This window comes from Sphaerodactylus townsendi, linkage group LG03, assembly GCF_021028975.2.
Source record: "Sphaerodactylus townsendi isolate TG3544 linkage group LG03, MPM_Stown_v2.3, whole genome shotgun sequence".
Lineage (NCBI taxonomy): Eukaryota > Metazoa > Chordata > Lepidosauria > Squamata > Sphaerodactylidae > Sphaerodactylus > Sphaerodactylus townsendi.
Window position 1 is genome coordinate 172,090,899 of NC_059427.1, and position 13,679 is coordinate 172,104,577.

Here is a 13,679-nt window from a genome sequence, read left to right on the forward strand (position 1 = left end):
GCTGCATGTTGCAGTAGAATGTAGCTGGTGCTCATCCTGCTCTGGTATCTAGTCAAAATGACCTTTGGGGGTGTTCCTCCCTTCCTCTAAGTACAGCAGTAGATAAGATTACATGCTGTGGGAAATGTGACTGTCTGGGTTGTGGGAACATAACGGAAGCCTTGCTGTATCAAACCATCCAGTTTCCAAAACAAACCAGCCAGTCACCTCTGGGAAGTCCGCGAAGGCAACCGCCTGTCTTGGCTGTTTCTCTGTACTGGAATGTTGAGGTCTAGATATGTCATAAGAACTTGCAGAGTTGAATTGAATTGAATTTATTATGGCGGTCGGCTAGTAGTATATATACTCCAGCGATAGAGAAAAACTTACCCAATGTCATTCCTAAAATACAACACTGCAACATTTAAAAAGTAATATACAAAAAGTTCCAAATACACGTTTAAATACAATGGAACCTCGGTTTTCGTTGGTAATCCATCCGAAAAGAATCGATGAAAACCAAAACCGATGAAAACCGAGGCAAACTTTCTCATAGGAATCAATGTAAATCCAACTAATCCGTTTTATGCACTCCAAAACATACCAAAAACATATTTTTGGGTGAATAAACATTCCCCTCTGTCTATCTTCAAGGTCGTTTCCTTAACATCCCACAAAGTGAGCGTTGCTGTCGGTACTGTCCCAATGCTATAGACTCAATCCCTCATATCCTGCTTTACTGTTCGAGGTATAATGATATTAGAACCGACCTGGGAGCTTTACTACCTCTAGAATTTATGTTTCCATAGACAAACGAAAAGTAAATGTCTACCGCCGCTATTGGAACAGTTCTAATCGTAGAAATTTCTGATGCAGTTGCTGCATATCTTTTTAATCCATGTTTCTACTGCTGTGTGATATGTAACAATGATCCTGTTTTTGTATTTGGAATGTATGGTACTTCTGGTTTATGCCTAATAAAGGTGATTGGACAATCGGATTGTGTGAATAAAGCCAGCTTCCCAGGCACCAGCTTCAGAGCCGTTGGACCAATGTGCGCACTCCAGAAAGCCGTATCCAAAGAGAGTCTGTTTCGTACTTCCTCTTCACCAGATTTGTCTGAACTACGGGGAATCAAACTATTTGTCATATTAAACAAGTTGCAGACACGGGTTCAAGTCCAAGCAGCCTTTTGTCCGGGTGATTTTTCTCCACAACCCCCCGCACCTTACTGCAAATTGATGAAAACCGAGACAAACTTTTCACTGAAAAAATCAATGGAAACCGATGAAAATCGAAGGCAATGAAAACCGAGGTTCCACTGTACATGTTGTCTAATGCACTTTCTGAATCCGACTTATCAAGGCACACAAATCCGGCAGCTTTATGAAATATCTGGTGATTTTCATCTAATGACAGGTAGTTCAATTTAATTGTATTGGTATGACTAGGAGTTGTGTCCAGCGATGGACAAATGGTTTCTAAGTGGGCCATCTTGTCATAAGAGCATCTCCGCAGCATATGTTAAGTTGATTCAACCTCTCTTAGCGGAACCTTTCGGAATATGGGATTTTCTCATATTTGTCCTTGCCACCATGGAAGGAAGTTCCGAGCATCCTCTGAGGGTGAAACCTCTTCTGGTATTATTAGACTCTTGCTGGGTTATTTTGAGGGTGAAGGAAGGCAATCTGCATCACATGGCTGAGACTGTATCGCATGGCCAAGTGAGGCAGGTTCCTCATTTGGAGTGATGGGGGGACATTCTGCCCAAAGTGGGTATGGTAAAGGTTTCTACACCCTCTTCTATAGGGGACTCCATTCACCCTCAGTGAATTGCTATGGACGGGTGTCAGCGCTGGATTGCAGGAGTCCAAGTAAACAGGACTGAGGTACAAATAACATTGTGAATGAGGCCAAAAGGCAGAACCACAGAAGTGGCAGTCCAATGGCTGAATCATTTACAAGTTGAAGATTCTGTGGCCCAGAGCACCTGTATGCTGGGAGGTTTTTTGTTTGGAGCCCCTAGTGACTTGAAAAAAGACAACTCTTCATTCTCAGATTTGTGGGGGTTCCAGACACCAAACACCCAGCTCAAATGTTGTTTGTCACTGTCTGAGATGTTTATTTATTTGTATTTATGTTATTTTTAGTCTGCCTTTCTCATGAGCACGCAAGGTGGATTACACAGTTTGAGCCAGTACAATCACAACAGTGGGACGTTCAATAACCAATGCATTAGGATTTTAGCATAAGCCAGCATGATGTGGTGGTTAAGAGCTTCAGACTCTAATCAGGAGAATTGGGTTTGATTCCCCACTCTTCCACATGAAGCTTGCCTGATGGGGGCGGTGCTTGCCCTTCCCCCGGCCTCCATGCTTTTAAAACATGTCTCCGGAGGCTGGCAGTGGCTTCTGCTCTCCACAGGCTCTGAGGAGGGCACAGGCTGGGCTGCGGGGGACCCAGAGGGGGGAGGGGGCGAGAGAGTTAGCCCTGCCCTCCACAGGTCTCTGGAGGCCTGCTCCTGCTCTCCCCAGGGCCTGGGAAGGGCAGAAGCCGGCCGGGAGGGGGGCAGGACACTGCCACTGCCTTGTCGGTTTTGGGCTCCCTTGGCTCCGCCCACGTCGATGACGACAAGAAAGCAGGACTTCCTGCTGCTTCGTTGTCTTCGCGAAGGTATCTGGTCACGTGGGGGGTGATTTTGCGCCCCTCACGTGACCAGATAAGTTGCGCCCAGGAACAGGGGTTATCCCTTGTCCCCAGGCATATACGCCACTGGTGCAACTCTGTTACTTGTACAAACCCCCCCCCCCTTGAATAGTTCAAGTTTGCATGCATTGCGGATGGGAAGGATGCTGGCAGAAGGTCAAATAAGTGGATCGATGTGCTAGCAGACTGTGAGGGGGAAAGAGGTATGGAGACAGAAAGGGCAAGATACAGGTGCTTGGGAAAGAAATAAAACAGTGTGGAATGAAGGCCAATTGTTGCCTGAAAAAAATAACTGGGCCTCACCTGTAGCTTCCAATGCTGACAACAGGTAAGGAGGAACCTGTGAACTGCTAGGAGTGGGGAGGGATCTACGCTGTGAGGGGAGCGCTAGAAGGGCAAAGCTCCCCCCTTTGAGGAGCAGCAGTGGCATGGTTGGTTAAGAGCAGGTGCATTCTAATCTGGAGGAACCAGGTTTGAATCCCCGCTCTGCCGCTTGAGCAGTGGAGGCTTATCTGGGGAATTCAGATTAACCTGTGCACTCCCACACAGGCCAGCTGGATGACCTTGGGCTAGTCACAGCTTCTCGGAGCTCTCTCAGCCCCACCTACCTCACAGGGTGTTTGTTGTGAGGGGGGAAGGGCAAGGAGATTGTAAGCCCCTTTGAGTCTCCTACAGGAGAGAAAGGGGGGATATCAATCCAAACTCCTCCTCCTCCTCCTCTTCTTCTTCTTGTTGTTGAGGGGTGCCTTCGAATCAACCTACAGGTGTCTGGTCTATGTCCTTAATGATCCTGCCTACCTGGTTATTTGCTTGGATTGGGAGCTGTTTGTTTTGCCTTGGACTGCGCGCATCCCCATGAGTCCGGAATCTAAGCTTACAAAAAAAAAAAAGTAGTTTTGAGGAAGGAAGATTTATACAAAACCACAAGGGAAAGTATCAGATTCCTCACAGCTCTGACCGATCCTTAACATTTTAAATGTAAATCGTCTTGCTGGATTTCTTTGCCAAAGGGAAATAACAACCCTGGTATTATTACCTGGGAAACCTGTGTTTAACAATAGATGTAATTACAGGAGAGAAGCCACATTTAATATTACACAAGAGACTGGAACCACCATTTCAGAAGCAAACAGGCTTTTAAACTTCCGTAATTATAGCTCCGCAAATGTCTAGCCCAATCTTGCTTTTTAACTCTGCGTTGGGCCCATAGGGTTGGTATGTCTGCCTTCTACTGTAAAGCAATTAAAAGCAAGTGCTTTCCTTTTGAGCCGTTGCAGTCAGTGCAGAATTACAATACTGGCAGGCCGATTCTGCAAAGTGCCCAGCAGTTAGAGTTGCAGTTGCTAGCTAACCAGGAAATAAATGGCCAGGCCTGTTGTCAAGTTTTTGAACTGCAGCTTGGTTTTAAGAAATCAGCCATTTTCTCCAGGGGAACTAATCTATTGTCTGGAGTTTAGTTGGAATTCTGAATGATGCCGTGGTCTCACCTGGAGATCGGCAGCTCTGGACTGAATCATGTGAGCTCTTTTGCTCAGCCTCACTCCATTCCTTCGCCTACTATAGCCTCCATACCGTAAAGCTATTCACTTTGTCCCTTGTCCTATTCAGAAGCTTATAGGGAATTAAAAGGTCAACTATTGGATTGAGAGTTCTCTACCCTAATCACCGCAGCCAAGAAAACGTGTTCCCCCCTGTATTTTTCTCTCCCACTTGGCACACTACCTGTTTTGCTTAATAAACCCCGTTCAAAGGAGAGCCATAATGCTCGCCAGGTTTAATGTTATGCCTTCTGCCTTGTTGCATGGCAGATTTAATAAGTAAGAAAAGGCTAAAAGATTGTGCCCATGTAACGATGGCTCAGTTGAATCTCTGGCCCACCAATTACTACACTGTCTCAGATTCAAGGAAATCAGATCCAAGTATGTGAATCTTACTCCTTTACATTTACCCCATCTCCCCGATTTAATTAGATTACACTACTTGTTGGACAACCCTGATCCTTCTCTCTGTATGATAGTGGCAGACTTTCTCCTGGAAATTACCAAACGCCAGTAGGTTTCCTTCGACCTAACATTTATTTCCTGTTTTGTATATGCTTTTTAATCCGTTTTTTATTATTGTTGTACTGTTGTCTATGCCAATAAAGGCTTGCTAACGCTAACATACCATAAAGCTAATTTATATGGGTCCCACAATCTCAAACATAGCATTTTTTTGATGGTCAAAGAGGGTTGACTTCCTCTGCCTCTTTTCACCAGTCGAAAAACCTGGTTGGATCCAGTCGATTGTAAGGCAGTGGGCTAAGCTCCCCGTATTGCCCTCTTAGGCCCCTCTGTTCATCCGTGGCCCCAAGGACATTGGCTGGCTTCTATGAGGGCCAGGGCTACTACTGTCCTGGTCCCAACCTGGTGGAATATGCTCCCTAATAAGATCAGGGCCCTGGGGGATTGAAATCAGAAGAAGCATTACATGGCATGGAGACTGCATTATCGTTGGCTATAGTCTGTCTCAGAAAAAGATGTTTGTAGGGTTATATATTCCTCCGCCACAGAACTCAACGTGCCGGACTTTCTTTGTTGTGGAATGCTCTGCCTGGGTCTTAGGGCCAACCTAGCCCTGCGCCCCCCCATCCTTTTGAAAGTAAAAATACAATGAACTACAAGGTTCTTGTATCAAAGTACCATGTTCAATAACATGCAAAATAGTGGTTTTGACAAAGGCAGTGCATAAAAATGAATAATTCTCATATTTGTTCAGGACTATATTCTAATGTGGAAGCATACAATTTTCTCGACAGCTGCAAATCAACTGACCGTACTAACATCTTTTTCTGAGACAGAGCATAGTCTATAGATAAGGCAGCAGTTAAATGCGCAGATTTAGCAGCTATTCAACCTAGCTTAGCATTTCCCTTTCCTCTTCCACAGGCTTTTAATAGCTACTACCAAATGATGATTCAGTGGTAAACACCAATTCAATTTGTATCCAGTTTATGTATCAGGGTTTATGAAGGATTAATAATGACAAAAGCGCTTTTGAACATATGCAGAGCATTTTTTTTGTACTTCTCACTGAATATCCACAGCTAACCCCTTTCGTATCTGGAATTTATGGTAGCCCCTCCCCCTCCCTTGCATGCCACCCCTTGCTCCCCTCCCTCCCTCCCTTCCCTTGCATGCCACCCCTTCCCCTCCCTTCGCTAGGGTGGGTGGACCATGTCCAGATGCCGGGCCCCCTCCCTTGCATGCCACCCCTCCCTCCCCTCCCTCTCCCTCTGCTAGGGTGGGTGGGCCATGTCCAGATGCTGGACCCCCTCCCGCCCCTTCCTTGCATGCCACCCCTCCCTCCCTCCCTCCCTCCCTCCCATCCCCTCCCTCCCCGCAAGCTCATCCTCTTCTGACAGGGCCTATCTTGTTTCTTGTTGCCTTTTCCATACCTTTCTGGGAATCAGTGAAATCACACACACACACACACCCCGCCCCGGAACTCTGAGGGAGAAGTGATTTGACCAACTTCCATGTGTCCCATGAGTGATGCATTACTTAGGATTCTAGACGCATTTTAAGGCAGCTTCTTTATAATCCTATATTGAGATTGGACTATTTGTAATGCTTTCCCAGGGTTGTCTCCAGAGAGGTGTGTTGTGAAGTTCCCCGTTTCATGGACAATGCAGAGCTCTGATTTTGATTGGGACCGTAGCATGTGAAAAGATTGGGGCCTAGACCTTCTCCCATACTGTTTTCCTGGCTTTTAGCAGCCCTGGAGGTATTCTGTTTGTCCCCTTGGGGGCTGCACTGTACTGGCGAGATACATGTTGCATTTCTACAGCAGAGCAAATGGCATCCCTGCCTGAACCATTTCAGGTCAATGAAAGGATCCAGGACGAAAGTCTAAGTCTCCTTTCTCCATGTTCCATGGTTCCGATCTGACCTAGGCTCGTGCAGATGTGGGAAGTATGGAACTTCAGAACCTACATCTCCATCAAAACTGGGGACATCCCTGGGGAAAATGTAAGTGCAGACAAATTAGGCACTGGGTTAGCCTTTTGGTTCCTTGCATAGGTGCCAAACTTGTGGCCCTCCAGGTGTTATGGACTACAGTTCCCATCATCCTCTGCCAGCATCATGCATCTGGAGGGCCGCGAGTTTGACACCTGTGCTCCAGAGCATCACCGTCTCCTCCAAATGCCACAGATGCTGTCCAAGATTTCAGGCAGAAAGAATGTTTTCCCAGTTCTGCTTCTGGAGAGAGATCCTTGGAAGTTGCAAGTGTAGGGAATTGAATATATGACATAATGCAAAACTGGGCCCTGTTCATTCTTTCTCTGAGTCGCTTGTATCTATTCCGATTCTCAATAGTTAGTTAAAAGATAGTATTTTGTATACACTGTGGCAGACATCCTGGGCGACTAGCAAATTATTATTATTGTTGTGTTACATTTGTATAATAATAAATAGAATAAAAACAACATCCACAAATCTATCATGGAATAATAATCATATCGTGATACAATAACATAAAATGATACAGTAGAATAAAAATAACATCCAAAAATCTACAAAATCATAAAATTAACATAAAGACAATGCAGTAATCAATAAACAATGCAGTAGAATAAAAACAGCATCCAAAAATGTAACAATGTAACAGATTTCTGCTAAAAATATAATCCTGATGGCAGAGAAATTAAAAATTTAAGATATTAAATATTTCCCATAGCCTATATGGAAAGATAGGGTCAACTTCTTAAATCAAAAATCTACTCTCTAGGTTTAATACTTGAAGATCTCTGTATGCTGTCACCCAGAGAGATTCTGCAAACCTTAAAAAGCAGACTTCTAGAACAGGAATACCGTATCTTGTTGGGCCAAGCAAATAAATCATGCTCACCCCTTTCTGTCGGAATAGTACCAGAATATCTTGAACTATTAATTGAACCCCAACAGAGATGGATTATTACAAGGGCCAGATGCAATACTTTCCCATCGGCCATTACAAAGGGTTGCTACCTATCTATCCCTCTCCAGGATCGGGTCTGTCCACACTGTAAAAACCAAGTGGAGACTCTTGCTCACATTATACTTGACTGTCCAAGATATGTGGGTATTAGGAATTTCTCTCCTGGGCGGGTCTTAGACAAATCTGAAAGAGACTCTGACAACTCTGTTGTGGAGCTTTTGTTAAATAACACAGAGGCCGTGCTCTTGGAAAAAGTAGCAAAATTTCTTTTACAAGTGACAGAATTTTCTAAGTAACGTCCAATGCTAGATACAGTTTATCTGTCTGTGTTTTGAATGTACTTTTGATTTGTACTTCAGAAATGTCTGTAATGCTCTGGAGTCTATTTTAATATGCCTAATAAAGGTTGTTGTATTGTTATGAAAGATAGGGAAGGAAAGAGATGGAGAAAAAGGGAGGCCATGAGCTGCTAAAACTGTTGCTGCCTCAGACATACAGTCTGTCTGGTGGAACAGCTCCGTCTTATAGACCCTGTGGAGTTGCATTAAGCCCCACAGGGCCCGGGTCTCATTTGACAGGGTGTTCACCAGGCTGGGACCAGGGTTGAAAATGGCCCGGCCTTGGTTGAGACCAGCTGGATAGCTTTTGGCCAGGGATGATCAATGAATTTGTATCTGCTGAGCTTAATGCTCTTCGGGGAATTCTGATTTCCTTGGTAAGTCACCCAGCATAAAGTTAGATGTTTCTTGCCTTAGTATAGGGCAGTGATGGCGAACCTTTTTGAGACCGAGTGCCCAAATTGCAACCCAAAACCCACTTATTTATCACAAAGTGCCAACATGGCAATTTAACCTGAATACTGAGGTTTAAGTTTAGAAAAAACAGTTGGCTCCAAGGCACACGTTACTCAGGAGTAAGCTTGGTGAAGCAACCGTGCAACGCTTCGAATGGGTGAATCACGACCCTAGGATGGTTTACTCAGAAGCAAGTCCCATTGCCAGCAACCGACCTTACTCCCAGGTAAAGGATCATGCCCAGGACAGCCTAGATGTGTTTGTGGGCTGGGTGATTTTCCGCCCCCCCCCCCACGATGAACTCTGTGCACCTGTGCCCACAGAAAGGGCTCTGAGTGCCACCTCTGGCACCCGTGCCATAGGTTCGCCACTGCTGGTATAGGGCAAGGAGATCAGGCAGAGTGGAAATGCATAAGATAAGATAAGAAATCTGGAATAATGAAACCAGGAGACTCGTAGGTCAATTCCCCACTTCAAAAATGGAACCGGATTCAAACCTGTTTGAAAAGGATCGGGAGCTTTGGAGCAAGGATTCATGCTCCCCACGGCAGCTTCTACCCCCCTGCTCCTGGAAACGGGGCAGCCACACAGGATTATCCGCTGTCGGCGGATCAAAACGCTCGATCCGCTCAGTGGCTATCCTGATTGGCTGCAGCGTTGTGCTGGGCCGGGATTTTTTAAAAAATCTTCGAATGGACAGATCCATGTCTCTGCGAGCATGCGCAGAAGAACTGCATAGGGACGGGCGATTAGAACAGAGCCCCGTTTCCACGTGCCGCGTGTCTTTTCAAAAGCTCTACATACAACCCGGTCCGGAAAAAGCACGCACAAAGGGGGAGAAGCAGCAGCGAAATCTGGTTCAAGCTGAACACCGTGGGTAAGCCTTCCCCCAACCGGGTTTGTTTGCTTCCTTAACACTTGCTTCATTAACAGGAGCAGCAGTGGTGTAGGAGGTTAAGAGCTCATGTATCTAATCTGAAGAAACCGGGTTTGATTCCCAGCTCTGCCACCTGAGCTGTGGGGGCCTATCTGGGGAATTCAGATTAGCCTGTACACTCCCACACAGGCCAGCTGGGTGACCTTGGGCTAGTCACAGCTTCTCGGAGCTCTCTCAGCCCCACCCACCTCACAGGGTGTTTGTTGTGAGGGGGGAAGGGCAAGGGGATTGTAAGCCCCTTTGAGTCTCCTGCAGGAGAGAAAGGGGGGGTAAAAATCCAAACTCCTCCTCCTCCTCCTCCTCCTCCTCCTCTTCTTCTTCTTCTTCTTCTTCTTCTTCTTCTTCTTCTTCTTCTTCTTCTTCTTCTTCTTCTTCTTCTTCTTCTTCTTCTTCTTCTTCTTCTTCTTCTTCTTCTTCTTCTTCTTCTTCTTCTTCTTCTTCTTCTTTTTGGCCAATGGGAAATCAACCATAGTAAGAACCAAGCATTTTACTTCCTGCTCCACTAAGGTGGCTTTGCAGAGGAAAGGCAGTTGCTTCCTGCTAGTGAGGGGTATTGTAGCTGCCAGCTCAGCAAGAACTTGTACTCCAAAAGGCCAGTAATGTTCTGTCCTGTCCTGGAAAGTTTCTGGCCTGGTACCTTTTGTTTGAGCTGCTTGATCCTGTTTGCTTATGGACTGGCTTGATTGCATGTCTGCTTTTTGGCTCAACTGCTTGCATAACTCTTGGTAATCATTTTTATTTATTTATTTATTTATTTATTTATTTATTTATTTATTTATTTATTTATTTATTTATATTTTAGGCTTTTATACCGCCCCGTCCCCGAAGGGCTCCGGGCGGTGTACAACATATAATAAAATACAATAATAAAACCATCATAAATTAGCTAAAACCTATAAAAGCAGCGAAAAACTAACTATAGCGTTAATACTTATAAATATGAGTATAGGTATAGGTGGCGCCCGATAACCTAATATTAAATCCTTTCCCCAAGGGTGGGACGGGAGGTCCCATCAGCTGATACAAGGCCCAGGTGTAGGAGCCAAAAGGGGGGGGGGCACCATCAGTGGCTGGTCCCTCCAAAGGCCCGGCGGAACAACTCTGTCTTGCAGGCCCTGCAGAACTCACCGAGATCCCGCAGGGCCCAGACAGCTGGTGGGAGAGCGTTCCACCAGGCCGGGGCCAGAGCCGTAAAGGCCCTGGCCCTTGTGGAGGCCAGCCGCATCATCGAGGGGCCAGGGACCACCAGTAAATTGGCCTCCACTGAACGAAGAGGCCATGCAGGGACATATGGGGTGATGCGGTCTCGAAGATACGAACACATTTTAAATGTGTTAATTGTGTTTCTAGGGAGTCGTCCAAGTGTATGCCAATGCCATAGAGTGAGAAAGCACGAACATTCTAGGGCAGACAAAGGAATACCTGCTTAAGCACAGGCATATGAAGATGTTTATGATTTTTCCTCCTTTTATGGATTTTGATTTGAAGATTTAAAACAGGATTGCTTGTGCCAAGCAGTGACCTGTAGAATAGTAGAAGCAGCCGCAGAAAAGAACAAAACAGTACAGACTTTTCAGCCTGAAGCTTATCTGATAGGGAGGTAGAATAGCTGTCATGTCTGTTAGCATCTGGAATGGCACCGAACAAAGCTGAAACCAAGCATTAAGTCTAAGACGCTAGACAGATGTACAGTGACAAATGAGAGTTTTAATATACATTTTACACATATGCATTCAGGCAAGGACTTGATTGTTTCTGGAGAATTCCAGGGAGTTTTCATAAACCATGTTAAAGTTTCTTTAAACAGTTTGCTGTGTTTGTTTCTTTTACGCAAAGTGAAATGTGATGGCTCAGTGAAGAGAGTAGATGCCCTTATGTACCAGGGAGTTATCTTGAACAGACAAAGTGCAGTTCTGTTGAAAATCTGATGCAATTTTTATTTTTATGCCTCTCCCCTTTTTAAATGTATCAACTGCCTGATGTGGGGTTTTAAAATCTACCTTTCATCTGATGTCTCCAGTGTTCATGAGTTGGATCCAACCTGGTGATTCTGATGAGGAGAAAAAGGAGGAGGGAAACGGCGGTTGTGGGGTATCATTAGGTCTGCAAATTCAAAATCCATACGTATTGGATTTTGTTAAAAAAATCCATATCTGGACCTGCCCCACCCACCCTAGTGGAGGGAGGGGGAGGGGAGGGAGGGGTAGCATGCAAGGTAGGGGAGTGAGTGAGGGGAGGGGTGGCATGCAAGGGAGGGGAGGGAGGGGAAAGGGGCCCATCATGTGGACATGGCCCACCCACCCTAGCAGAGGGAGGGGGAAGGTGGCATGAAAGGGGAGGAGAGGGTGGCATGCAAGGGAGGGGCGGGAGGGAGGGGTGGCATGCAAGGGAGGGGCGGGAGGGAGGGGAGGGTGGCATGCAAGGGAGGGGAGGAGGCTACAGTGAAGGGGAAAATTGGGCATCATTGACTGGAAAAGTTGGCTGACTCCAGCCCTAAGTTTTCATGCAAAAAAGTAACACATAGGAAGTGTAGGCAGATCAGGAGAGTCTATTCTATTCCAATAGTCTAGTTCCTTTTATTAAACAGATCACATGGGGAGAGGTGGCTCAACATTTCATTTGATTTAACGCGCACATCCTCCATCTGCCATAAATGCAGGGCAGCTTCCTAAACCTTTTAAAAGATATCAGCAAGACCAGCATAAACCAACTGAACACAAGCTGTTCGAATTATAAGGCCAGCAGCCTGATCAGATCCAAAAAGTCTTCTAACACAAGCGTTTTACATAGCCGCAAAAAGAGATTGTTCAGGTAGATTTCTGTGCTTACTCTGGCAGACTGTTTCAGAGGAGAGGAACGGCAGGTGATGATGATGAAGAAGAGCTGGTTTTTATACCCCTTTTCTCTAGCTTTTAAGGAGGCTCAAAGTGGCTTACAAAACCCCTTCCCCTCCTCTCCCCACAATAGACACCTTGTGCGGTAGGTGAGGCTGTGAGAGTTCTGAGAGAACTGAGACTGGCCCAAGGTCACTCAGCAGGCTTCATGTGTAGGAGCAGGAAAACAACCCCAGTTCACTAGACAAGAATCTGCCACTAATGAGTTCACTAGATAAGAGTTCACTAGATAAGAGTCTGCCACTAATGTGGAATGGAGAAATCAAACCCGGTTCCTGAGATTCGAGTCCACTGCTGTTTCCACACCACACTGAAAATGACTTGATCTGAGATTGCAAATGCCTTAGCAGACCAGGTGCTCAGGGAATGCTGCTCCTTTTTGACCATTACAGATGCATCTGTAGGCTTTTAACCTGTGACCTGTCCTCTGAGCTTAGACCCCTTCTGCACATGCAGAATAATGCACTTTCAATTCACTTTCACAATTGTTTGAAAGTGGATTTTGTTATTCCGCACAGTAAGATCCAGCTGCAAAGTGCACTGAAAGTGGATTGAAAGTGCCTTATTCTGCATGTGCAGAAGGGGCCTTAGAGCAACCAACTGACAGAGTCAGGTGAGATTTCAGCTCCTGTCCTGAATACTCTGCGGGTCATCTTGAAGTATATTTTCAAAGTGATGCATGTCTTTTCTTTTACACTTATTTTCCCTTTTCCTTCTTCTCTCCTTTATGCATTGCCTTACCTCTCAGCACTGGAAAACTCTGTTCGACCAGGTACGTGAACAATTCAGCCTCTTTTTGTTGTTCTGATCCTTGTTAATAGTAGAGACTTCAGTGAGCGTTTGGAGATTCTCCATGTGTCTTGTAACATGTGACTCGTGTGCTGTTAACATGATACAATTTATATGCCGTCGTGTTGGGCTGGGCTGTGGTATGCCCTTCTGGTTTGTGTGTCTGATACGTTTGCATGCTCTTGGTTGAATTCTTTCCTCCATCAGTTAAAACCCCTTTCCTGGAGCTGTATGATAAAAGAGAGACTTCACTGTGGTTGGAGATTAATTAAACCAGTGGTGGCGAGCCTATGGCACGGGTGCCAGAGGTGGCACTCGGAGCCCTCTCTGTGGGCACACGCGCACAGAGTTTGTCGGGGGGGGGATCGCCCCCCCCACATTTAGGCTGGCCTGGGCCGCTGGACTTGATGTGCGTGCACCCCTGAGGCAGAGGCAGCAGAGATGCTAGAGAGGTGCAGAGTGGCGCATGTGAGACTTGCTGGAGGCTACAGCAGGCTGGCCCCTGGCTGGTGATTCAAGTTAAATTGCCGCGTTGGCACTTTGCGATAAATAAATGGCTTTTGGGTTGCAATTTGGGCACTCGGTCTCAAAAAGGTTCGCCATCACTATTTTAGACATTTC

At 45.9% G+C, this 13,679-nt stretch overlaps 1 protein-coding gene across 3 annotated transcripts in view; it reads left to right on the forward strand.

The window, feature by feature from the left end:
• The window catches only part of RHBDL3 (rhomboid like 3), a 258,878-nt gene that overhangs the window by 3,875 nt on the left and 241,324 nt on the right, over nt 1–13,679 (forward strand). For 2 of the 3 annotated variants that reach the window (XM_048490912.1, XM_048490914.1), the window contains one exon: nt 13,018–13,041. The exons of the other annotated variant lie outside the window; for it this stretch is intronic. In XM_048490912.1, coding sequence (XP_048346869.1) covers nt 13,018–13,041 — 24 coding nt within the window. The remainder of the gene's footprint in view (nt 1–13,017; nt 13,042–13,679) is intronic. 3 annotated transcript variants of the gene reach the window in all.